The sequence below is a fragment of the Perca fluviatilis genome, chromosome 7, assembly GCF_010015445.1.
Source record: "Perca fluviatilis chromosome 7, GENO_Pfluv_1.0, whole genome shotgun sequence".
NCBI classification, from domain to species: Eukaryota; Metazoa; Chordata; class Actinopteri; order Perciformes; family Percidae; genus Perca; species Perca fluviatilis.
Window position 1 is genome coordinate 28,004,699 of NC_053118.1, and position 27,335 is coordinate 28,032,033.

Genomic DNA, 27,335 nt, shown 5'->3' on the forward strand with positions numbered 1-27,335 from the left:
TCAACCTTCGAAATCCATTGGTCGGCTCAAGTTTCTTGTCTGCTCTCCAGCAGCAAACCAGAACTCCCAAGTGTTTGCAAGGCATGGCATTTTGTACTGGCAAGGCAAATACATGCAACAAAGCGCATGTACCAAATCATTGTAATTACAGAGAAATGAGACCTTTCGATTTTACATTTGCCAGAATGACTCATGAACACTTCCAAACGCACAGAAATTAAGTAACGATGCGTGGAGAGAACAATTATGAGTGATGTCGCTTCCTGTCAGGGTTGAAATGCTCAAGGGTGCAAACCAGAGGTGTACTGTAAGAGAGTGTGTGTATACGTGCAATTATCTGCCTCATGGATGTGTGCTAGCAGTGCTTTCGTCAAACACACCGTCGGAGAGGGATTATTTACATCACAACAGCTGAGCCAGATTATTCGTCAACAACATTGACACCACCCTCTCTTCATCTCTCTCTGCCCATTTTTTGATTTCTTTTGGTCTCGCTTTGTGTTTTGTTTTGTTTTTCCCTAGATTTGACTTTCTCTCTGATTGTTGTATGTCTTGCTCTGCTGTCTCACCTATCACCTATATTCTATTTCCATTTATTGAGAGAATGTATTGTATCAGAAGAAAGGGAACCTGCCTACGTTTGACAATTGGAGAATCTCCACACAGACTTTGCGCTGCATGAACTGCGCTTCCTGTGTTCATGCTACATTTATTTAACACGGTGGCCTGATTACACAAAGATTATGTGATCAGCCTCTAAAAGAGCTACATAATAATTGCACATTCAAGAAGACATATTCTGTCCCGGTGTTACAACTTATCTGGTATTCATGCATTGCTTTTGTTACTTGTAGTTGTGCAGTCTGTTTGTTGTGGGAAAATGTCAAAGTACATACTGTTTTGAACAATGGGCTTCTAAAGGAGTTATAAACTTGTGAAAAGTGTTACTGCAGTTGTTAGGACAGCTTTAAATTTCCCTTAAAAAGCCTAAAAAGCCTTACAAAGTGCCTATTAATTCTACATTGTCAGAAGTTGTTTTACTGCATAAAAGTTTTACATTTCTTTTCAGATAGACACTCAACATGTGACCATCCAATTTGCACTATGATGTTTATTGGTATAACACTGTTGAATTTTTAGAATCAAGTTGTTGTCATTCAGTGTAGCGTTCTAGTATATCATGGGTTTTGTTTGTCTTGAATGACTCTTGTCCTCGCTTTATCTTGCAGTGTCTGCCACCGCCTTCTACAAGGCCCAGCCAGTCATCCAGTTCATGTGTGAAGTGCTGGACATCCACAACATAGACGAGCAGCCTCGCCCTCTCACAGACTCGCACCGGGTCAAATTCACCAAAGAAATCAAAGGTGATTACGGCAGTCTAAAGTGCGCCTGCATGTGAGAAAAGGGCTCAATCAAATAAATAAAAGTGCATTACGTGTGCGTAGAGAGATAGAGAGAGAGTTTGAGCAGAAACATGGAGTGCACATGCCGCAGCCGTACACACACACACACACACACACACACACACACACACACACACACACACACACACACACACACACTTATATATTCTTAAAGCTTCTCCAACACTTTCTGTTATTCACCAGGTTTGAAGGTGGAGGTGACGCACTGTGGAACCATGCGGAGGAAGTACCGCGTCTGCAACGTGACCCGTCGGCCTGCCAGCCATCAAACGTGAGTCAGCCTCCGGGTGGGGAGGGGAACAGGAGACTCTGGGCTGAGTGCGTGGATGTGATGGGGGCGGGGAGCACAGATCACAGAGGATGCGATCACCGATTCACCACCAAACAAACCAGATAATAGCTGACTCATCTAGCAACCATGCAGTCAATATTAGTCATCCATTAGTGAAGTAGCCGTTGTGTGTGTGTGCCTGCTGATCTTCAGAGTTCCCTTAGTCTTAACAGTCCAGAGTAGAATACCTCGCTGTGTGTTATCCTTTAAATGGTGTTAAATCACCATATTGCCATCCAAAAGGATGGTCCATATCTATGGCAATAGCCTTGTAGCAATATGCATTAGAATAAGCGTAAAGATACTTAATGATATTTAAATAGTGATTATGAGGTTTGGACGATACATGGCTACACACTTGTAAATTGTTGTCAATGCGTGCTATGGCTATGGTTTTTATGAATAGTAATTGACTTACATTCAGTTGCCAGTTTAAGGTACACCTAGCTAAAACAATAGCTATAGCTAAAGCAAAAAGTCCTACCTTCATGAAGGTTATAATGCTCAGTTTTGTTTAGTAATGATCATGAACCTCTCCAAAACTGTTTAAACAAAAATTAAACATTATAACCTTCATGAAGGCAAGTTTTAATGACCGTTGCATTAGTTTTTTATAAACTGGCAACTGACTGTATGGGCTATTCTGTTCGGAGAAATCCTACCTGTAACCATAATTATGGTCTGTTTCTGCGCTATTGTCACTGATATGAATATATATGGTAGCCAGCCAAAACGTATACCTGTGGCACTTCTTACAAATTGTATTTTTTTTGTTACAATCATATTGTTTTGCCCCCAATCTGATTTCGAGACACAATGCCTCTGCCACACACTGAACGCTGAAAAGTATGTTGAAGTTAATAAAACAAATCCAGTTTAGGTAAGTGATCCGAGACAATGTAAAACCTTTGCATTTATAGCAAAATAGTCTGCATCACTGCTTTCCTTACATGGTTTTTAATTGAAATATTTAATGTAAAAAACATTAAATAAAGATTAGATCTGATTTTACTTCATTAATTTTTATCACAACCCCACACACCCAAATCAAAAAAAAAAAAAAAAAAAAACCCTCAGAAGTATAGTTTTTGACATAACATGCTCTTTTCCCTGCAGGTTCCCTCTACAGTTGGAAAATGGTCAAACTGTAGAGCGCACTGTAGCCCAGTACTTCAGGGAAAAGTACAACCTGCAGCTGAAGTACCCACATTTGCCCTGTCTACAAGTGGGTCAGGAGCAAAAGCACACATACCTGCCCCTGGAGGTGAGAGAAAACAACTTGCTATTTCACTTTTTTCTTTCAATGTAAACATAACTCAAAATGAAGAAACCTGCAGTGCGTCGTCTGCTTGGCAGCTGTCAGTTGTGCCTGTGTGTCAGCTGTATGAATAATATGCAGCTGCATAAATAACTCAAGCGTGCCCAGACAGTCTTTTGCTGGCTCAATAAAAACTAAAATTATATTATATTTTCTTGCAGGTGTGTAACATTGTAGCAGGTCAACGATGCATCAAGAAGCTGACAGATAATCAGACCTCCACTATGATCAAAGCCACAGCTCGCTCCGCACCCGACAGACAAGAGGAGATCAGCAGGCTGGTGAGTTGGATCAATATCCCTTCTATTGCTCCATAGACACCCTATTTGAATACTGAATTTACATTTAGTGGCATCTGTTGATTAGTTGAGTGTATGTATGTCAAGTATTCCTTCAGCATCAACATAATATAAATTCAAGGCTGTGACACCTATTTGGTTGCATACTTGATTTTTTGGAATGAGCACTTACATAAAGTAGACTGGTTAAAATTGTTACCGTTATGTACTGTATTTTCTTACTAATGGTAAAAAATTGAGTTACAGAACACCAAAACAAATGGTGTTTATGCATCATATACTGTCCAATTGACCTGAAAGTTGTCTAGTAGGCAGAACATGTTATGTTGTACAGTGTCCTAAGTATGCACCATCATTCAAGTGGTTAGGTTTATGTAATACCGTACAAAGTCAAAATACCAAGCCATTGTTGGGGCTCTAACTTTAAAGGAGGAGGGTGTCGACACAGCCAAAGACAAAACGCTGCCTGGATGGCTGGCGCGTTGCTAAGCTTGTCAACACTTGGTTGCCATGCTGTTCATTTTGATATCAAATTACTTGTTTAGGAATCACCCATCCTAGATTCTCATTTTATATTGTTAACCGAGGCATGTCTGTGTGCTTGTCCATTGCATTTGGCAATTACAAGGCAGGCCTACATAGGGTCAACAAAATACCAGAGTTGTAATGGCTTTAATGTTTGTGAGGCTGCTACAGTGTCTGCAGCGTATTGTTTATGGAAAGATTGATGGACTGTACACTGCCTCTGGCCACCATCAGATTAACAATGCACATTCAGTTCCTGCTTTTACCTTATTAAACCACATCTCCCTAGCTCTTCACTCAGAAGCAAAATTACTGGACTTGCTTACAGGAAATCGACATAGACAGCACTGTGGTGGCGTTTTCATTTAGATGCACAGGTGCTTAAAACTGACAGGCCAGTGTGGGCGTAATAGCAGAGGTTGACAGACAGAAACGGGCAAAACAAGCAGATAAGCTGTGTCTGTCAGAACTACATACTGTAAGTACCAGGTGGGCTGATCATGTACCCCGTGCTTGCAGTCATGTTGGATTAGGGAGCTTGCGCTTGACATTGTGTGACATGTCACCAATTTACCATTTAATTTTTCCTCTCCACCAAAATCTTGTGAAATAATGAAAACAATCAAAATGCTAACTGCAAAAGAGAAATTGCATTAAAGAACCATTAAGGAAAACTAATACCCGTACAGAAAAGCAAAGCCTCATTAGGGTTACAAGCATAGGCCTATGGTCTATCTAAAACAATGATGGCACAAGCACTTGGCACAGAGGCAAGCATAGTAGACATCACATTTTGTGATTAAATGCCCGCTGAACTACTGCTGCACTTTGGCTGTGTTCTTAAGAGGAATCACAGTTGTGTCACAATATACAAATTTTGTCCTACTGTACAACATCTGAGAAATGGTCTCTACACTGGTAATTCACAACAAGCCTCTTCTAAGTTAAGCTGCTGCTTTTAAAAGAATAGTTTTGACTTTTGCGGAAATACGCTTATTCACTTTCTGGCTGAGAGTTGGGTGAGAAGAACCACCTAATATTAACTGACAGATATGAGAGTGATATTGTTCTTCTCATCTAACTCTTAGCAAAATGGCAAAATAAGCTTATTTCCCAAAATGTCAGCCCTGTTTCTTCAACCAAAACAAGCCAGGATAAGTGAGCAGATACAGGAAACTTCTGTAGAACACATGGCTATATACTATAACCTTTTGCGTAAATGGTCTTTACTTATGTTGTTATTAACTACCGTGGCCTGAACCTGTGTCCAATATTCCCACCCTGTTTCCCTGCAGGTACGCAGTGCCAACTACGAGGCGGACCCTTTTGTGCAGGAATTCCAGTTCAAGGTGCGCGACGAGATGGCCCATGTGACGGGGCGAGTGCTACCCGCCCCCATGCTGCAGTACGGCGGCAGGGTGAGCACAGAGCACTTTATGGTACCCTTCCTTTAAATCACGCCCATTCTCTCTGTTTGTCTGACACGCTCTCCCCTTCCTCAGCCTTTATTCCACTGTCTCTAAGGGGAACTAACTCACTGGCTTCTGTTTGTACTACATGGTGTCAGTCTTTTTGGCTTTTTTTGTGGTTGAGTCTCAGTAGTGCAAACTTAAAACGTTTTTTAGAGGGGCAAACGGGACAGGAAACATTTTTCTCTCTGCAACAAGGGTTGAATCAAAATACCCAGATCATGATTGGATAGCTTCTAAAGTATATAGCCTTTGCCGGCATTTGCACAATGTTAATTTTCCTTCGTGAAGTCAAAAAGAGTTGGGTTAAAGAAGTTTAAAAAATTGCATTAAGAAGCAGCTTACTGAGACTGAACTACAGCCTTTATTAACATCTGTCTGTTTATCTTTTCTGAGGGGGCACATCTTTACAGAACTACTATTATAATAATAATAATAATAATAATACACTTTATTTATAGAGCACTTATCAAAACAAAGTGCTGCGCAGAGGGTAAAAATAATTCAGATTCAGATTCATTTTATTTAAAACAGGGACAATGCACAAGTTAACATTAACCTTGTATAAAAACAAGGAGAGATGCATTGTGCCAGGTTGTAGCACAAGTGCTATTTTCCGCCCGTAGTCCCTTAACAGGTTAAATAAAATACCAAAGTGAAAGATAAAATTATTATATTTGGATGTGTGTATTAGTGAGAACTATGACACCATTATGCACACTATGTTGTGCATGATACACAGTAAATGGCATCTCACATACGATTCGTCACATAGTGCATCACGCTACCTTTGCAATGGAATTCAACTTAACGATATTTGTTATTTGATTTGAAAGTTAAATGTTTCTCTGGTGATCACAAATATGTTTTGCAAATGCATGTTTCTTTGACTGACATGTTTCTTTTCTTTTTTGAATTTATGTACAAAAGTGAATGTTAATACATTTTGGTATGGATGAAGAGTGCGTGTGGGTTTTCAGAAAGTGTGTGTGTTTTATGTTTGTATGTGAGTGAGGGCGCTCTCGTCTTCCTACTTATGTAAGCGTGAGTCTGAATGAACCGAATGTATGCGAGTGTTTGCCCACATAATCATGAGTACATGCGGTGAGACTGCAATGTTGTTTCAGAACCGCACTGTAGCCACGCCCAGCCACGGGGTGTGGGACATGAGGGGGAAGCAGTTCCACACCGGGGTGGAGATCAAGATGTGGGCCATCGCCTGCTTCGCCACGCAAAGGCAGTGTCGAGAAGAAATACTAAAGTATGATTATTTGCAAATGTTTTCAAAAAGTCCGTTTCTGAGATTCTGTTGTCGCTGTGCGTACAGTGATGATGCCCACTTAAGTATGTTCATGAAAGTTCAAAAGACATTTGTTAGATTACTATTCAAATCCCTTATCTATTTTGCCTTTCTCATTAATCTTTTATGATGTCAGAGATTGTATTTGTATATTTTTGTCTCCATAGATTGTGATCTGGCATGAATTAAAGGTCACATATTATGCTATTCCATTTTTTTCTGTCATATCTACAATGTTATAATGATGGATTTTCATGTTAAACGTGGCCAAAATAATGAGGTAAACATATTTTAGACAAATCCCTGTGAGCTAAAACGTTCAGATTTCCAACTATTCTGAACACTCCGGTTTCAACAGTTTGTTCTACTCTCGGCTAAGTGTTACGCAACTCTAAGCCGGCCTTCTGATTGGTCATCTGCTCCAAGTAGGCAGGACTGGAGTGTTTTGTTTTTTTCTTTTTTTTCTTTTCTTTTTTTTAAAGCCACAGCGGTGTTAACATTGTCCCATGTAACTGCATGTAACAGCAGTAAACAATTTTACCTTGGCTGCCAGTGTCGTTAAATTCTCCCCAATTCCGGGTCACATTACTCCTGAAACATTTTCTGTTAGTAGTATTTGGTTTCAAAGCCTTTAATTTTTTGACTGTAGAAATTGCTGCTATATTCTATTAGTGTCATCTGCTAACTGAAGTAGCTAACGTTACATGGCTAACAGCAATGAACAATGTCATCTTAATTTGTTGCTTTTTAAAAATTATTTATCAAATTAAGTGCTAAAGGGCTTCACATTGAAAAAAAGATGGATACAAGTTTCATCAGTGCATCCACAAAAAGAACAGGAGCTTTCAACATCCATATATCTAGATATTACAGAATTTACTGGATAGATTTTGTGTAAAATTTTGAAATGAATTTCTTTGACTTTGTTAGAAATACAAAATGTATGCAGTAAAAGCCATGTTTGTTTCCAGTTTATATCTTCCAAATGTGAAATCCAATAAGACTTTCCATTTGGAATAATTTAGTTTCTACTTTGTAAAATTTGACAAATAAATTTATTATCCCATTTTTGATCATGTAATTCAAGACATTTAAAAACAAAGTAGGTTGAGCATATGATATAATTACTTCATTAAAACAAACATGACTCTTAATCAGATGGATTAAACCTGAAGGAATGGCTTTAGTTACAGCCTTGTATTCCTTATAAGGAATGGGAAAGTTGTTTTTTTTTTGTTATAAAGTTCTCATGTGACATTATTGAGCCATGTTCATCAAATAAACACAAAATATTAATGATATTTCTTTGAAACCACTTTGGATAAAAGAGAGAGGTATTTCCAATAGTATTATTATTATTATTATTATTATTATTATTATTATTATTATTATTATTCCATAAGAAAGTCTTGTGAGAAGAAAAGTTGTGGATGAAGCACAACTTCCAGGCAAGAAGTGACTGCTGATGAAACTGATAATGCAACAGGAAGTCTGTTTGGGGAGTAATTACATGTCAAAACAAAAGAAAGACCAACCATTTTATTAAAAATATGGTTAGGGATGAAGAACCATATACTGTAGAATTTGGGTTTGCCAGGAATCTTTTAAGCCAGTTAATTTTAAAAGCATTAAGCGTATCAATAAAATGTAAAGCTTCAAGACCTCCTCCCTCTCTGTTATTAAATAGTACTGCTTTTTGTTTGTGAGTTTTATTTTTCCAAATAAAATCAAGGAATAACGTATTAATATCATCGGCCATGGAATCCTTAACAAAACGAGAAAGTGAAGGGTAAAAAAAGCGAGACAGGCCTTCAGTTTTTGATAAAAGTACTCTACCATACATTGTTAAGTCCCTTTGAAGCCAGAGCCTGAATATATTTCTAGTCTAATTAATTATCTCGTTAAAGTTCAAATGTTGTCTTGCTAAAAGATTTCTAGTTAAATAGATACCTAAATATTTCACTAAATTCTTTACAGAAACATTTTCTATTGATGTATCTTCACAATCATGCAATGGCAATAATTCACATTTAGATATAATAAGCTTTAAACCCGAGGCTGAAGAAACTAGCTCAATAGCTTTTGATAACTGATCTCTATCTTTAAGGGAAAGTGCTGTATCATCTGCCAGTTGCGAAGTTTTAATTTCCCTATCAAATATGGAGATTCTTTTAAGATCAGGATTGCGGGCAATATTTATGGACAACAACTCAACAACTAAAATAAATAAAAAGGGCGAAATAGGGCAACCCGACAACACGCTTTATATCAAATCTTTGAGATGTGTTGAATTTTATTATTACAGAACTATTAATTCCCTTTATAAAACATTTCAATTATCTCTACAAATGTCCCAAAACCAAACAACTTGAGACATTCTATAAGAAAACCATGTTCAATGGTGTTGAAGGCTTTATAAAAGTCAAAAAAGAATGAAAGCCTTTGAATGTACCGAGTCTGCATAGTCCAGTAGGTCTACTACAAGTCTAATATTATTACTAATGTGTTGACCCTTAATATAGCCTGAATGTGTTTCAGCAACAATATGGTCAAGACTTGTCTTTAATCTATTTGCAAAAAGAGCCAAGCTTTTATAATCAATTGTGAGATTGAGTGATAGAGTGATAGGCTGCCAATTATCTATTAATAAAATGTCTATCAGGTTTTAGTATTAAGGAGATAATATCTTGTTTCACAGTTGTACTCCTATCTCTCTGACTGATAGCTGGATAACTGGAATTTGGGGCTCCTAGAGAGGGTGAATACAGGTGCAGCAGCCATGGGCAGTATGAGAAAAATAAAGTGTTTTATTTTAACATTAAAGCATGTAAACATGTTCTAATACAAACACAAAATGCAAGTATAATCCTGAAAATGCTATATAATAGTTGCCCTTTAATATTATCTGTTTCAAATGATTACTTAAAGAACCGTAGCATTTCTTATCAGCATAAGGCAATTTGCAGTTTTTAGGGTACGTTTTTGACATCTGGTCAGGGGCTACAGATAAAAAACTATCCTTTTGTCTACCTTCGACCCCTGACATAATTACGGTTATTTTTAATGAATGTGAGTCCTTCTGGTATTAACTGGTAAAGTAAAAATATAAAATAAAATCGTCAGGCTCTGCAAACTGCTGAGCATGGACAAATGCAATAAAGTTAGTTTTGTTATTATTGGATAATAACATGGTTAAACACGTTTTAAAATGTAAAGCTTTTACTTAAGATAACTGATTAATGTCAAACATCATTGACATACCATTGGCTGTTACAAACATTTTTGCAGGTTTCCTTGCTTGTTATTTTCTTCCAGGCAAACGGGCACAAGCTTTCAGCTTTGATTGTAGTTGACTTCACCATTCTACTGACTCTTCATCCTGGCCTCCCGCTTTGTTCCAGACCTGCTTCAGGGGTTTCACTGAATCAAGATCGCTAAGGATGGCGGGGGCCATCCAGGGCCAGCCATGTTTCTGTGTAAATAGCCCAGCGCAGGGGCACGCGTCAGACCATGTTCAGACACCTGAAGAACACCTACGCCGGACTGCAGCTCATCATCGTCATTCTGCCGGGAAAGACTCCTGTCTATGGTTAGAAAACTGCTTTAAATAAATATTATATTAGAGCCCTGAGATATTCTTGTGGCTTAGATTGGGTGGAAACACTAATGCTACTCTGGTACTGGTGCAATATTCTCTCAAATGTCAATGAAAGAACCACATTGAGGAGAGTGTAGTTCACGCTCTATCAAAAAATTTTCTTATTCTTAAATAATATTTTCTCTCTAGTATTTTTCTCAGACTGCACGTACCCATGTTTTATTCTTAAATCCTACAGTGTTGTTGTTGTTTCCATGTATGACTGCTCTCTTGTATGGTTTCTATTTAACTACGGCGCATAAGTTGAATATTATTCCACTGCCTTCCTAAATCTCTATTTTAAAAACTGACATTGTAATGTCCTGTGCTACTTTTGCGAGGATGAAATATTTGTTTTAATTTACTTAACTTTTCCTTTTTCTAACGCTCACTTTTTGTAACCACCCACAGCCGAGGTAAAGCGCGTGGGAGACACCCTCTTGGGCATGGCCACGCAGTGTGTCCAGGTGAAGAACGTGGTGAAGACGTCACCTCAGACCCTCTCCAACCTCTGCCTCAAGATCAATGTGAAGCTGGGAGGCATCAACAACATCCTGGTGCCTCACCAACGGTCAGTCATGCTCTCCTTCTCCTCATGTATTAGATAAGAGTTCAGAATGCAGCAGCTAGGCTTCTTACTGGTTTTATCAGACAACATCACATTACCCCAATCCCAACTTCTCTCCACTGGTTCCCTGTTCAATTTAGAATTGATTTTTAAATTTTACTGATCGCTTTTAAAGCACGTCTGGGTCTGGCCCTAAGCTACGTAACAGAAACTGTTCCAGTATGCAGCCTCAGATCCTCTGGTGGGGCCTTTCTGGACGTTCCAAAGTCGAGACTTAAATCTAAAGGTGACCGTTCTTTTTGCCATCAGTGCCCCCCCCCGGCTTTGGAACAACCTGCCTGAGGAGATAAGGCAGAATTAGTGATTTAGTTTGAATCACTTCTTAAAACCCACTTTTATTGACTTGCTTTCATGTGATGTCTTTTTATTGGTGTCTTTTTATTGTTGTCTTTTTATCGTCGTCTTTCTATTGCTTTTATCGTCTTTTCATTGCTTTTATTCTTTTATTTGTATTTATAATTCATTTTGTTTTACTTTTGTTTCGCCTCACTGTTCGGCTCTCTGTTATTATATTGTCTTCTCGGTATACAGCTCTGTTTTTAAAGGTGCTATATAAATAAATAATATAAAAGTTATTATTATTATATTATATATGGCAATGCTCTGCTATTAGTGATGCTGATTTTAAATGGCCTCTTGTAGCTTGGACTGTTAAATTATTGTTTCAAAATTTGTGTCATAATATGATTCACGAAATAATACGACTCTCCATTTGAGAAACTCAATAAAATGAATGTCTTTGTTACGTCTCTCAATCAACAGACCGTCAGTGTTTCAGCAGCCAGTTATCTTCTTGGGAGCAGATGTGACACATCCGCCTGCCGGAGATGGGAAGAAGCCTTCAATTGCAGCAGTGAGTTTTTTTCTTCTTCATTTTACACCTGACCTAGTCTCGCATTGCCAGACCTTCCTGCACAGCGCTGCGGAGGAGGGTCTGGCTAGTCCACACAGCATTCCGGGATGGGAGAAAAATGTGCTCTGGTTTATTGGCATTTCTTTAAACCAGTCACAATCATCTTGGGTGTTGCTAAGCATCGTACGGATCAACGGTGTCGCTGCAAAAAAAGCCTCGGGAAGGAACTTGTTTTGGTGTTATAAGTTATTTTAGTCATGCGAGAGTAAACTCAAATTCGCCAGATAGTCTAGCTAGCTGTCTGGATTTACCCTGCAGAGATCTGAGGAGCAGTTAACCATAGTCCTCATAAATCAAACAGAGTTTAAAATTACAACACAAAGGAAGCGTAAGATAACAGACAGCCGGCCGGAAAGAGTGACATCCGGTGGAATTTCCGGCGGCAACGGAGCAAGTGGAACTCCGTAAATATATAGACTACACCTGACCTATTGGTTGAATGTATCAACCTATTAACTTCCCTGTATCTGACATTCATTCTTGATTGACCCCTTGCAATCTATCACCATGCCCCCCCCCCCTCACACACTCTCTCTTCCAGGTGGTAGGCAGTATGGACGCCCACCCCAGCAGATACTGTGCCACTGTGCGGGTCCAGAGGCCCAGGCAGGAGGTTATCCAGGACCTGGCCTCCATGGTGCGGGAATTGCTGATCCAGTTCTACAAGTCAACCCGCTACAAGCCCACCAGGATCATTTTCTACAGGGATGGAGTTTCAGAAGGCCAGTTCAGACAGGTCAGCTCCCACTTTCTCTCACAGAACGACTGGAGTCAGGTTGTGAATTATGCAGCAGACACCAGCCAGAATTCAGTTGAGTTTGGCTTGCAGAATTCTCTTTACTCTATTTAACAGACCATAATTTACATGTTTTAAATGGAGATGGTACGTTTATAACATATTCCAAAATATTCTTTAATCATAGATGATTAAATAAGATACTTTTTTTTTTACAATTGAGGACAACATTGCCAGGCTTTCTTGCATTTGAACTAGATTTAGGTTTATGTCCCAGATGGATATTTGTTTGTACAGACAGTACACATAGCAAGATATACACACAACAACATGTAGATAAACACATAGCCATAAGTTAATATTCTGATCAGTTGCACAGTAAGCCTGTAGAGAAAAGTGGGTAAAGATCCATATCATCCTTATTTGATAAGACACTATGGAACTAAAATGACACAGATAGATAAGGAAATACAGTGTACTGTATATTGTAACAGTCTGTGAAGAATATGGTTGACGTGGGTTTTCTTCAAGGGTAGTTTCTATAAACTCTTTCTTTTTTTTCTTTTCTTCAGGTGCTGTATTATGAGCTGCTGGCCATTCGTGAGGCCTGTATCAGCCTGGAGAAGGAGTACCAGCCAGGCATCACCTACATTGTTGTGCAAAAACGCCACCATACACGCCTCTTCTGTGCCGACCGCAACGAGAGAGTGAGTCCCCATCACTCACACACAAACACGAGCAGACACACACACACTCTCACTCTAAGTATGACGCAGCGATGGTACCCATTAAAGCCAGTACAGTGTGTTATATGTTAGTCCATATCTTTTTTTTTTTTAATGCTCTGTGCCAGCACGTTAAGTACTCGAAATGGGCCTCTTTAATTACCTTTTGTTGTCAATTGGACTGTTCACCCTCCTAACCCCTGTAATTACATTCGATTAAAGCATTAGGGCCCAATGCAAACCGAAAGCTCTGGAGTGGCACTCAAGGCCCCTAGAGTAAGACTCAGCTAGTAACAACCTTATTTTCAGTGCAGAGCATTAGGCTCTCTAGAGCATTAGGCTTTTAATTGGTTGATTGGGAAGCACTTGGTAAACCTTTGCCTGACTCGTTCCATCAACTAGTTTTTTTTTCTTTTTTTTTCTTTTCAGTGATTACAATTTTTACCTCCTGGCATCAGTTAGTGCTTTAAAAGCTTTGTTTTCTGCTTCTTTTTTCCGGCATCTTCCGTTTTCTTGTTCTAGCTGTTTTTTGTTTTCATGGTGAAATGTTAAAACACAAACAGTCAAAGGGACTCACTGACCTTAACCTTGCTTTTGTCAGGTTGGACGTAGTGGAAACATTCCTGCTGGTACGACCGTGGATACGGACATCACACATCCCTACGAGTTTGACTTTTACCTCTGCAGTCACGCTGGAATACAGGTCAGACCAACCTCTTGTCTTCTCTGCCCAGCCTGCTGCCCTTTTTTCAGCAGTGTTTCATCACATTCTCCTTCACTAAAATCTGAAGTCTGAAAAGGGTTTGCTTATGCAGAGCTATGCATTCTTGCAAGTAGAATAAGAAACAGAATTCAGACATTAAATGGCAGAGAGAGAAAAGAGGAAATACACTTTCCTTTTATTTATACTTTATTTGAGGTTCGATCTCCAGGAACTGACAAAGTCGTGCCTATCAAAAATCATATGCCAGGGAGCTTCCTTCCCTTTATGCCATGGAAAACAGGATGCCTGTTCTGCAAGACTTCTGTCTTCACTACCATCTTTTTTTTTTTTTACTTCCTCCCTTCTTTTAAAAGTAAAAGTAACTAGGACAGTGAGGTTCTGCAACAGCACATTGTGCTGTTGTTATTCTTGTCCCGAAGACTATAATGGTATGTATACAGCAATATATACATCCTAGTTGGTTTGTGGTGCTGATAGCATCCTTATGGGTGTTTTTTTTATGCAAAGGTTTAATTGTTTGACTGGGGGTCTTTTTTCTTTTCTTTGAGTCCACTGAAGCAAACACCTATTGACTGTGTTTAAAATGCAATAACGTATTGTTATCTTAAATGTGAATCTAAATAATAATAATATAAATGTGTCATTTAATCCCCTTCTCCCAGGGCACCAGTCGGCCCTCCCACTACCACGTACTGTGGGACGACAATTGTTTTACCGCTGACGAGTTCCAGCTGCTCACCTACCAGTTGTGCCACACCTACGTGCGCTGCACCCGCTCCGTCTCCATCCCTGCGCCAGCCTACTACGCCCACCTGGTGGCCTTCCGTGCCCGCTACCATCTGGTGGACAAAGAACATGACAGGTGAGAAAGGGAGAGAGACTGGAGGCAATAAACAAGATGTTCTTCTATTTTGACTCTGAATCTAAAGGTCTTGAAGTGATGTTTTTAGAGAGAAATGTTTTGATAGCAGTTGTCATGTATTGCAGAATGTGCCCAGTTTTCCTACGTGCATTGCATGCCATAATTGTGTGTCATCCATCATAACTGGTCCTCTCCTCTCCACTGTGCAGCGCTGAGGGCAGCCACGTGTCTGGTCAGAGTAACGGTCGGGACCCCCAGGCGCTGGCCAAAGCTGTTCAGATTCACCACGACACCCTGAGGACCATGTACTTCGCCTAAGCTAAACCAACCCTCCCCGACCATTGCCACCCTTTACACACACACACACACACAGACACAACCATGCACACCTGGCTTGCCAGTCAAGGAGTCCTCATATGCGCAAGTCCCGCCCCCCCCCGCCCCCCTACATGCCTAGTCAATCCGGACCTGACACTGTGCAGAGGAAAGCAGGGAGGAGGGAGGGGAGGAGGCACCCCTACACTGGACAGAGGATGCAAACGCTGCTTTAAAAACAAACGAGAGAAACTCAGCACTATTATGCAATATTAAACCAGCCAACTAGTTAATTTTCACCCTTATTAGGCCCCCTTTCCATTGCCCCCCCCCTATCTGTTCTTCCCTGTGTCTCCTTTACTTGTGGCCTAGTGGGTGTTTTTCTTGTTTGTTTTTACTTTTGCTCCCCTTTGGCACAGTCTTTCTGTATAGTCTACTAATCTGCTCCTTTGCCAGCTACAGTACCTCAAGTCAGTTTGAGCAGCACTTTTACATTGTGTTGACTCTCCCCGGTGTTTCCAATGAGGGAGCAGAGAAGAAGGAAGGGTCAGACTCTGGAGTTGGTGTTTGATTTCTTTTGGAATATAGTTGTTTCGTTGGACCAGTTGCCACTTTTATTTTTCCTCTTGTTTCCTCTTCTCTGTCACTTTTCCCTAGTGTGTGAAATCACCGGTTTCTTTGTATGGAGCAACATGTTCTTTGGAGCACACTGCCACCTGTTGGCGACGAGGTATAAATGCCCCTTTAAAGTCACAACAACGAGTTGTTGTCTTATAAGGTTTCAGATCAGTTTTGATTTCTCTTTAGCAGCCAGCTGTCACATTTAAACAGGCAGTTTATATTGGCTGATATATCAATTGCAGCCATCTATGATTTTTATTTAAAGTATAACACTGTTATTTGATTCTGGTTGTTATTTTTCTTCTACATTATGTGAAACATTTTATGATTCTGACTTCTTTTTTGAAAAAATCATTTAAAACCGTGTACGCTTATGTTTTTAATCATAGTAGTTGTCATGCATTCGTTTCCCTCAGTGCTTTATCTCACATTTCCCTCTCATGAGTTTGAGATTGTGGGTAAATAGAGATCACGTCAATGGTTTCCTCTAGTGCAATAATCAGTCGAACGAAGGGAAGGGGACTTAAGGGGACGTAAAATGATTTGAAAGTGAGTGTCCTCGAAAGGAGAACGGTTTGCCACTCGTTAGACACTTTCATGTTTGTTCCTCTGTGAGACGATTGAGCAGCATGTTTTATTAGTTTGCCCTAGGGCGTTGGGCAAAAATGGTGCAACTGCAGTTTTGGTGATTTTCATGTTTTTACTTGAATTGAAGGATCTTATGCTCCTCTGTGGTGTGAGGCCACTCTATCATCATTGGGCATGATTTCATAATTCCTGATCATCAGTTTGCTAATGAGGCTGATTTTCTTCATTCCTAAGAGTAACAAAGGTTTTCACCTCACGGCAGCAAAGTGGAGTTTAAAGGCCATAAAGAGGTATTATTCAAGTGCCTGGTGTATAACTTGTTATAGGGATCCTATTTCAGTGGGTTAAATTAAAACCGATTCCAACAAATGGACAGCATAAGATGGTTTAAAGCAAGAAAGTTTCACCCGATGCCTCTTATTCTCCTGACTTTTCTACACATTCTCATTCAAATCAGCCTAAATTCAATATATGTATTGTTGCCTATACAGCAGTGTTAGCTGTTGGCTTTGCTTCGGAGCAGTGTTCAAGCAAAGCAGGCCGAGTCGTGTTTTTGCTTAATCTTCACCAGACATGGATCCAGCTGCTACAGTGTGTTTGTACCCAAAAGGCCGGGTTCATGGGCAAGGAGTCGGCCGCGTCATAAATGAACTGTTTCTTTCAATAGAAATCCTGAGTCCAGGACTATAGGTTTATTTCCTGTCCGTGTAACCCGGCCCAAAAGTTGTGACTGGCTTCAGACCAATGCCAAGGAGTTAAGTTAGACAGCTGACTAATAATATGACATGTGCACCTGGATTGTAGTCACAATTTAGCTCCTTTGTGCCGCTGAAGCTAGTCTGGGGTGGGGGGGGGGTTAAAAGTTATCTGCACTAAAAGAAGCTGTGTTTCGGGACCGAACACAGGCGTGGTGCTACTCTGTCTGAATTAGAATCTGAAGCTGAACCTCTGTATGAGACTCTGGATGAGTTGGCGGGTAGGGAAGTAGAAAAATAAATCCAGTAAATCTCACTCGCTTAAGGACAGGAGAAGGTCCTACTGCTATGGTTTGAGGGAGATTTTGGATTTTACTCGGTAGATGTGATCAGCATTGAGAACCTGTCAAACGGTACAACGGCGGGCGTTCCCTCGGGACAGCGAGGTATAATGCAGGGTCCTGCATCCGCTGTTGCATTTGCGTTTGCTGCCTTCCAGTGCGGAAGGGTTTGAGCCTTCATGATTTCACTAGTGTCCGAAAGCCTTTTTAAAAGCTAGATCGAAAGTATATTTGTACATTTGAAATGATGTAATGCACACCACTTATTTTTGCTAACAGAAAAAAATGAAAAAAAGTAGTCTAATTATTAACCTTAGTAATAAATGTATCATGATAAGTAATGGTTAAAAATGTAGAATAACAAAGTTTTATTATTGCAATAGACTGTCGACTAGTTCCCGTGTCACTGTATGACGTATACATAGTTTATGTGTGAACAGTGGTGGGGTTGTTGAAACTAGTGACGTGTGTTTGGACTGTCATACTGTTATTGATAGGGATGTGGACTTAAACCGCCTCTTGCTTTGATGTTTGGCGGGGTGAAAAAAGCTGCAAGATGTGGAATGCTTATTTCTCTCCTTTTTTGTGTGTGTGTAGATGCTCGTACAGCCAGAGGTTTGTCGTAGAGGAAAGAATCTCAAGAGAGAAAATATGACATACTGTACTCCGGAAAAGGCTTTGTATTAAGACGTTGCATCCGTAGTGTGACGACAAACGGTGGAGTAGAAGAAAAGTCGATTGATATATATTGAGCAGTGTCTGCTCTCGAATGTTCTCGGGTTTTTTTTCTCCAACTGGTGCTGATGCCCGCCCCTTATCAGGAGGGAGAGTGAAAAGGAATGGGCAAGTGGTTTTTGAAAGTGTTGTTGATCCATTTCAAGGACACGTGTGATCAAAGAATGTCGTAACAATGGGTAGTTCTTCTCATTCTCAGTTCATTCCTTTCTGTTAAAGCCTTGGGGGATTTACGTCGGATTGCAACCTCTGCTGCTTTCCTCAGACTCCTCTCTTTACCCGAAGCGCTTCATGTGCTCAAAAATATAAAGACTTACCCTCCCGGTAAATCTGTGGTGTGACAAAGCCTGTAATCTTGTTGCTCTCTTTCCCCCTTTGCTCCCGAACATTTACTCCCCTGTGCCAGGGGACTACATTCCACAGCTGTACAATCCCATCTGATCCCCCTTGGAGGCGTGCGAGAGATTAGGGTTGAAGGACAATTGTGGGGGGGGGGGGTCTGGTCAGTAAGACATAGTGGGTTCTGTTATTCATTCAAGTACGTGTGATTAAGATGGAATCAAAGGTGACCAACGATAACTTTTTGAGGCGGGTTATGTTGGAAGTTGAACAAGTCTGGAGGTTGACTTTCGAGAATTAAGAATCCATTTTTAACTCCCTATCTCTGCTGTCGTTAATGGATTTTTTTTTTTTTACTTTGTGTATAAACTACACACCTGAGGGCAGTTGAACACATGTTTACATAGCAGATGTGTTTGCCTCGCTTACAACTGAAATGTCATCAGCTCTGCTTTGCAAATATCAGCCAGTAGAGAAGTGACCTAACATGAGCCAAGACCATTTTGGGCCTGTGGAAGTGAATAGGGATACCAAGACATTATTTATTTGGTCAATTTGTCCTCAACAGACATTCGTGTTACACAGCAGGGGAATAGACCTTGTTGGTCCTTCCAGTTCTATTAAAATGACTTTTTAGACTCGATTGAAATGAAAGGGTACACTTTCACTTAGCTTACAATTAGAACTGCTATTTGCTAACAATACAGACAAGTCTTTCTATTGAAGCTGAAGAACAAACATCATGCCCACAAAGTGACAACTGTCTGATGAAGAAGAATCGCTAAATTAACTCCAAAAGGTCAATGTCTCCCTTTTTGAGGAATCGATCAATATCCCTGATTTTAGTTGCTCTCTATTTGCGGTGGAAGGTAGCAATGGAGTGAGAAAAAGTCCACAGAAAGTGCCTTTCCTCATGATGGTGCTGTAAATTGAAAGATAAAATGTCAAATCAAAGAAATAGAATCTCCTTTTCAAGAACACATTGCAGTGCAGGAACTGCTGCATTTACACACACACACACACACACACACACACACACACGCACACTCACTGTACACATTTGTTTTTTAGGGAGGGCAATGCAAACTCGTGTTTCATGTATTTAGACATTAAGCCTACATAGAAATAGAATATATGCCAAGTATATGGTTGTGGTTGAGCTTTTGCTTCCTAGTGCATTTAGTGTCTTGGACCAATGGTGTCGTTGGTACAGTGGAATGTGCGTTTGGGAGGGTGGGTGTTGGGGCGGTTTGGGGTCATAGCTGACAATAGCGTGGTGTGACACAGCCCAGCCCACAAATGACACACACACACACACAGCACAGCACTTTAGAGACCGCAACTCTCACTCAGACACATAGCCAAGAGGTTTCGATCTCTGTCCCTCCAGTCCCCTTTCTTCCTCCCCAAGAGGAGGAGGAGAGGATCCAAACCTCAGTGTAAACGAGTCGAAGGGATGTGTGTTACCAAACCAAGCAGTCGGTCATTAAAAGTGTGCCTCATGCTCTCGTGACTTTGTTGGTGGCTCGGTTGAGTCAGCCTGCTCTCGGGTGGTGCTTTTCCCTCTGGAGTTCCCACTCGACACTTTGTTACAGCTAGGGCTGGGTGTCAAAACGCGATATCGGTACCTCCCAGATTTTGGCATCAACATTTTTGAAGCATCTCAAGCTTAATAAGAAAGCAGTTGGGAGGTTTTTACAACAGCGGATTCTTGCACTGAGAGGCAAGGTTTTCTTCTTCAAGGGCATTTTTACTAAGAAAAGCATCAGTGGGATAGAAAACTTCTTGAAAAAGCATAAATGACAAACTCATTCAGTCTGTTGCATAGTGAAGTATGCTTTTATCCAAGTGTCATTTTACAGCAGGTTTAAAGATGAAATAAACAGAACCAGTGTCAGTATTGAAACTTTTCTCAAGATGCCCAGCCCTAGTAGCAGCCCATGGCATTCTTTCATCTAAGTGCAATGCCCTGCCATGTGTTTTGTCCCTGATGGAGGGAATGTGTGCCCAGCAGTATCCCTGTCTTGAGCCGTTAGGGTGTCGACTAAAAACCAAGGGTGTGTCTGTAGTTCTGTGGGTACCTTTTCAGTCCAGGGGGTGACATCTTTCTATTACAAGAGATCTCAAAAAACACTGCACCTCACTTACCTTGGTATGCTGCATATGTTATACTACATGAAAGAAAACTGCAAATTGCTTTTATTATGACATATAATGCTTGAGTAATGCCTGATTGCGATATTCTTATACGGTAACTATTTTAGAGTCAAAATAAGTATAACTGTAAAAACAAAAATATATATATTCTCTGTTTTGTCTTAACACTTATCCGATTTTGAGAAACTGTTCTTGAGCCGACTTTTATTTTGTTGTCCTATTTAAATGTGTCGTTCTTTAAATTTATATATGAAATATATATGTGCGGAATATTTTATGGTGTATTTATTTAGAGCGCATTCAAGCGGCTGGAGTCTCCGCATCATATTGCAGCATGGTGGGGGCGGAGCCAGGAGGATGAGGCCTTTAGCCCCTCCCCCTCCATGTTGACGCCTTATTCTCCGAGACACGCAAGCACAACAATATGGAGGGGGCTGCGAGGTGGAGGAAAGGGAGGCAGTGGGTTTGACCTGGTGATAGTTACAGGTCAACTCTCCCTCCTCCGTTCCTTAATATTCTTTAACCTCTTTTAACACCTGAGAAGGCCATATGCCAACCCCCACATGTTGCAGTTCATCTCTTGACGAAGGGAACCATTTCTGAAACCCCACTGACCTGAGTGTTCGAATAGCTGACTCTTTTTTTCATCCCACGCTGCTAATTGGTACGTTAGCCATGTAAATTCCCCGAGCCAGTAAAAAGGGCAGGCGGGAGAGCGTCAAATAAAAAAAATAAAAAAAGCAGCGGGGGAAGGAAGGAAATACTGTTTGTTGAAAAGGCAGAATTCTTTGGATCATGGTGAAAATTTTAGCGCTACTTCTTTCCTCTTTCCTCTTTTTTTCTTTTTACAATTTACAGCAGGAACAGGTCTCATTCCACAAGAAAAGACATGCCTCAGCCTTAAGTGCGTTCTTACATTATCGTCAGTTTCCTACAGTATGTGACTTTGTGATGCCTGTGTTGGGTGGCCTACCAAGAATACAAGCCTATAACGTACTTGATATGCCCTCAATCCCCAACTGGCATTCTCATCTCTTCTCATTTCTCATGTAAACCACTAACACTGCTACAGAACTTACTGAGCTCTAATGTACGAACAAGTGTAAGCTTTGACAGATTGCTCCGTCCCATTTGTAATGATGTCAGAACAGAAACAAGGTCCGGGTCAAACAGCATTTGGAAACAATTCTTGGCATTTATTTCAACCAGATGAGCAGTGCGTACTGCCTCAGGAAAATTCCGATATCACCATAAACATTCTGAATGACATGGAAACATTTTGCTAATTTGAATTTTATTTACACTTCTCTGTGTTTGTGTAAGCGTATTGGTTATCATTTTATTGTCATTGATGGCAAATCCAAAGAACAATATTTCAGATACAGTTTGACCCGGGCCTGACGTGAACCAGGAGTGCTGGATTACAGAAACCTGTGCCTGTATAATGAACCAAGGATGAACTGCGTTTTGATGAATTGCTGTTCTTTTTTTTTTTTTTTTGGATGTCCCCTCACCCCATTGAAGGATCAGAGACATGGAGCTTTTGAGTGTTGTCAATTCTGTCCGAAAGGAAATTGGTCCTTTATCCTTTAAACCAACCATAATACATGTTTACTGTAATGTTTACTCTCATGGCTATCAGACCTGATCAACCTGTTTTTGGCCCATTAGCATTCCAATAATGACTTTGAACCAAATATTGCACAAGAGATTAGGCTCCTGGTGCCGCTTTCCCCTTGTATACACATAATGGTTTTGAAGCAAGATATTTGAAAGTGTCCAATGATTTAAAACATTTTATGTGCACGCTGATTGTTCAGATTGTTTTGTTTTTTTTCAATGTAGCATCACTCTTGTGTCGGTCTTATTTCAAACTAAAGATCTTGGACTCTGATACCTCCTGAGTGATGCACCAGCAAACGGATGTATACGTTGAACAGTGAACCTTTACCACCAGATGATCCATGTCTCAGTCTCTCTGTATGTTGCAAAGGCTCTGTTGTACCAACAGCTCTATTCCTCTCAGTTTTAAATGTCTCTTTCTTTTGTAACTCTCTCTTATAGGTTGTTGGCCTTTTTAGTGTTGCTTTGCTTCAGTTTGAAGTGTATCTTTGACTAATACTTGCAATAAAATGCTTTGCTTTACCTTTGTTGTCTTGGTGAGATAGTGTGAGAAATATGAATGGTTGTTTTTTTATGCATGACGGGAAATAGAGGGAAATGTTTCAGGTTATAAAAAATAAATAAAAGTAAATATTTAGAAATACACATATAGGCCTGTCACAATTATATCTACAAAACAAAGATATTATTTGAATTGGTCCAAGCACTGAGCCTTGTGGAACGCCATGGCTAACTTTAGCTTGCCTGGAGGATTCTTCGTTAACATTAAGAAATTGAGATTGATCAGATAAATAGGACTTAAACGAGCTTAGTGCAATTCATTGCCAACTAAATTTAGACTTGTAAACAGTAACAGGATGGTATGGTCAATAATGTTGAATGCAGCACTAATATCTAGTAAGACAAGTAAGGAGACAAGTCCTTTGTCTGCAGCAGTTAGAAGGTCGTTAGTAATTTTCACCAGTGCCGTCTCTGTGCTATGATGCATCCTAAATCTGACTGAAAATCCTCAAATAAGCTATTGCTATGTAGAAAATCACATAACTGATTGGCAACTACCTTCTCAAGGATCTTGGAGAGAAAGGGAAGGTTAGATATAGGTCTATAGTTGGCTAAGACCTCAGGTTCGAGGGTGTTTTTTTTTCAGAAGAGGTTTTATCACAGCTACTTTAAATGACTGTGGTACATAACCTGTTAATAATTAACATATTGATCATATCTAGTAATGAAGTGTTAACCACGGGTAATGCTTCTTTGAGTAGCCTAGTTGGGATTTGGTCTAAGAGACAGGTAGATGGCTTAGCTGAAGAGACCTTTAACATTTATTGTTGAAGGTCTATAGGATAAAAGCAGTCTAAGTATATGTCAGGTCTTGTCGTTCTAATTTTATCATTAAAGAAGGTCATGAAGTCACCACTACTCAGAGCTACAGGAATATATGGCTCAGTAGAGCTGTGACTCTCTGTCAGCCTGGCTACAGTGCTGAAAAGAAAGAAACCTTGGGTTGTTCTTATTTTCTTCTGTTAGTGATGAGTAATAGGCTGAGCTGGCATTTCTCTCCTATATGTTTTCAGACATGTCAGGTCTACCTGATATCTTTATCTCTTCAACGATGGAGTAATATGATCAAAATATGAAACGCTTTAAAGAACACCACTTATCTTTTTTGGCACTTTATTAAACCTTGAATAACTGAGCAGAAAAAAATGTCAATAGAAATACTGTTTCAAAAAACAAAAACATAGTAGATGTCTTTGTTTTAGAGAGGTTTCACTACAAACTGCCAACACCTAAACACACACAGCATGCAAAAAGTGAAAGTGGAGGAACACATCCTCAGGCACACTTTTCTGACGATGTTATTTTGCACGGTTATTTTTGAAAACGGAGAGGTTGAAATGTCCGTTTATGAGAATAGCGGAGCAGAGGTTCAGTCAGCCACAATAAGTGAAAACACCTGTGTGGGGCGTGTTTAAATGTTGCAAAGTTGCCTTGAAAGGATTGTAGAATAATAGTGATGTTTAAATAATTGAAAATCCTTTAAATCAGTTTTGTATGTGCACAGGTTTTATTAACAAAATGTCATCATAGGCAAGTCATAGGCTTAAAAATAGTCCTGCAATATTATCACAAAGATAAAAAGGGAGACCATATGAAAAAGTTATTTTTCTCATTTCACAGTAGGTTTCCCATCAAGATGGAAGAATAGACTGAGTGCCCATACGGCTTTCTGAACTTCACACTTAGAGGATCAGTCCTGTATTTTATTTTGTCTTTGACATTTATTGGTTCTTATTTTTTAAACCCCTCTATGCACATGCTCTTTTTTTATTATATTTCCACACATGCCCAATACAACCTCAGACCTCAGGACAACTCCTTTGCAGTAACTGGGATTTTCCTAGAATGAGAAATCACTTGAAAAAAAAAGAAAATGGCAATCCCAGTTTGGTCAGTGTCTGTTGGTACTCTCTGTCAGTACATTTTTGTGTCATATACTAAGTGGTAAAATGGTGATCTGTCAAAAGTTTTATTAAAGGTTGGATTTGTGACAAAATTCATGACATATCATTATTAGTTTACTGATTAACTTAATTAATGCTGTATTGAACCAGTTTTTGTTTTTGTTTAATAGGAACACTTAAGGAACATTTGCAAGAAACTCCTATAGGGGCGCTTTAAGCTGCAGCACAGCATAATGAGAGAATAATAACCAACAGCAAACAATCATTGCTGAGCAGCAACACTTCCCATCATTAAAAAACGTGGAGAGATGGATGCTCTGTGAGAAACCGGATGCCCTGCAGGGTGGGACTCAACCCTGATTATGTTCACTTCCTAACTGTCATGGTCCGCCTGCACCCAGCTACGTCCAACTGACAAAATAACGGCGTTAATTTCCGCACATGATTTAAATATGGGAGAGATATGGCAGATCCACTGTTTAGTCAAACAGGCGTCCCTGTGGGCTTAAATGCAGCTGCCACCGTTTCTCGCTGTAACACCCATCACCCATCACAGTTGAAGATACTAAATAACAGGTAAGAAAAGAATGACTCGACTATTCCCTCAAAGTTCTGTGGGAACGCAATATGTGACCGCGAAGCACAAAGGTCACAAATGAGGCTAATACTCCAGAGGGAAATATTTGGCTCTTTAGCAGGTCAATGCTCTAGTATGTTCACTAGCTACAGAAGTTGCTATCTTTGTGTGACAATATACCTTTTGGTGCTGGACGGTAGCACACAGTGTGTTGTTAGAGCCTTTTCACTGAAAACAAGGCTGGAGAGAGTGGTGAGACTGAAAGTTAAGTGGCTTAGTGGTTTTAAAACCAAAACAATGAGCTGAAAGATGCTAAAACACAAAACTAACACATTCTCACTCCCAACTCGTCAAATATTGCAGCTTGGTTACAGCAGCTTGGTCAATGGTCAGGACTCCTTTGGCATTACTTTTTTAATGCTCTGGATATCCCTTTGGCGTCTTTTTTCAAGGTGCAGGGTAGTCCCGATGTGAATTCAAATAAAACTACTAAGTTAGGCTTACGCAGCAAAACCCTTTGGTTAAGTTTAGGAAAAGATTGTGGTTTGGGTAAAAATAACTACATTAGTTAGTTGTGAACGTTACGAAAGGAACGTTGAACTTACTTAGCCCATGTAACTTAAAAAGTCAAAGTAACGTTACCTTTTGGTTTCATGTTGGACACAAACACGGTCCCCTGGGTGAAAGTCCTGTGTTTGATGTTTATTTGACCCATCCACCAGCCTAACCTTCCTCCGATTCTCCACCGGGCGTGTCTGTGCTGCGTTCCGGCTGTGCCGCGGTTTTGTTCCGTCCTCTGCTGTGCGCCATACCACACCGGGAGCATCTCAGAAGCAGAGCGTCTCGCCGGCCCGACTCGCAGATTTTATTGTCTCTACAAGTACTTTACAGAACAATCGCGTGTTTATTAGCTAGTATCTACCTTCCTCTCCGAGCACTTCTGTAATTTAACATTCCTTCTCTTTTCTGCTGTTGTCCTTCTCCTATCTGTGATGTCATATGTGATGTCGTATTATGTTTTCAACCTCCGAGAAAAATCACTCGTTGTCTGTGGTGTTGTAAAGGAGACATATACGATATTCGGGGGTGTCTTTCTGGGATGCGGCGCGGCGCGGCTGGTGGAATATCAACCATTGAGTTGAATGGCCGTGATTGCTCGCGGGGGCGCCCGGTGGAAAATAGGGGTTCCTCCCTACGCGGACTTTGTTGCTCTTTGTACTACGTCATCTTACAGTGTCGCGGTCGAGTAGTTGCTCCGAGAGCCCGGTGCGTCCCATACGGACGCTACAGGCCTTGTGCGACGCTGAAGGCCACCGACATGCTGTATTTGACGAGTTTTGAGTGAGAACGGGTTGGTGGAACTGAGGGGAACTGCAGCTTATGTTACCCCTTTTTGTTAATATAAAATGATTGATTAATGAAGCTTTAACTGAATCTGAATATCGCTGTTAGATATTGGTGATTTTATATATTAAGTAAAAGCCAGTATATATTTGGTGCTGTCTGGCAACTTTGTCAGCTGCTCTCACAGCCACTTTGACAACGTGTTCAAACAGTTTGTCTTGTAAAACAGCATAACATATCAGTATAAGTCAGGCTGGAATTTATTAACCACTGTCGTCGAACGATGAGGAAAATAAAAATCACAGCCGAGCCCTGCTGCTGTTTAGGGACAGGAGTGTCTATTTCTTAGACTGTCAGAAATGTTAATACAAAAAATTCCTGAGGCTGAGGTTGAGTTGAATTGCTAGGCGGATCCCTTTAAACGTCTTTCAGTCAGTGGGGGGCACCTGCCATGTTTATTCTCCCTTGCCACATTTTGCAAAGTCAAATATTGATACACCAGCTTTTCGGGCAGCCAACACTTTATCATAATTACCAAAGCAGCTACATAAACGGTTCTAATTGAAATAAATACCAACTGCAAATATGTGTCAGCTCTAATTCAGCTCTGCATCACCATTTTTTATTTATTTTTATAAATGAGT

General features: G+C 40.2%; 1 protein-coding gene across 1 annotated transcript in view; it reads left to right on the top strand.

Moving 5' to 3' along the window:
- The window catches only part of LOC120561771 (protein argonaute-3), a 43,474-nt gene extending 20,646 nt beyond the window's left edge, over nt 1-22,828 (top strand). Inside the window, 15 exon segments of the mRNA XM_039804993.1 lie at nt 1,230-1,364; nt 1,608-1,695; nt 2,872-3,019; nt 3,235-3,354; nt 5,193-5,315; nt 6,494-6,627; nt 10,079-10,145; nt 10,147-10,255; nt 10,715-10,874; nt 11,694-11,784; nt 12,386-12,580; nt 13,153-13,287; nt 13,907-14,008; nt 14,692-14,891; nt 15,101-22,828. Coding sequence (XP_039660927.1) covers nt 1,230-1,364; nt 1,608-1,695; nt 2,872-3,019; nt 3,235-3,354; nt 5,193-5,315; nt 6,494-6,627; nt 10,079-10,145; nt 10,147-10,255; nt 10,715-10,874; nt 11,694-11,784; nt 12,386-12,580; nt 13,153-13,287; nt 13,907-14,008; nt 14,692-14,891; nt 15,101-15,209 — 1,916 coding nt within the window. The 3' untranslated portion in view covers nt 15,210-22,828.
- The last annotated feature ends 4,507 nt before the right edge of the window (nt 22,829-27,335 follow it).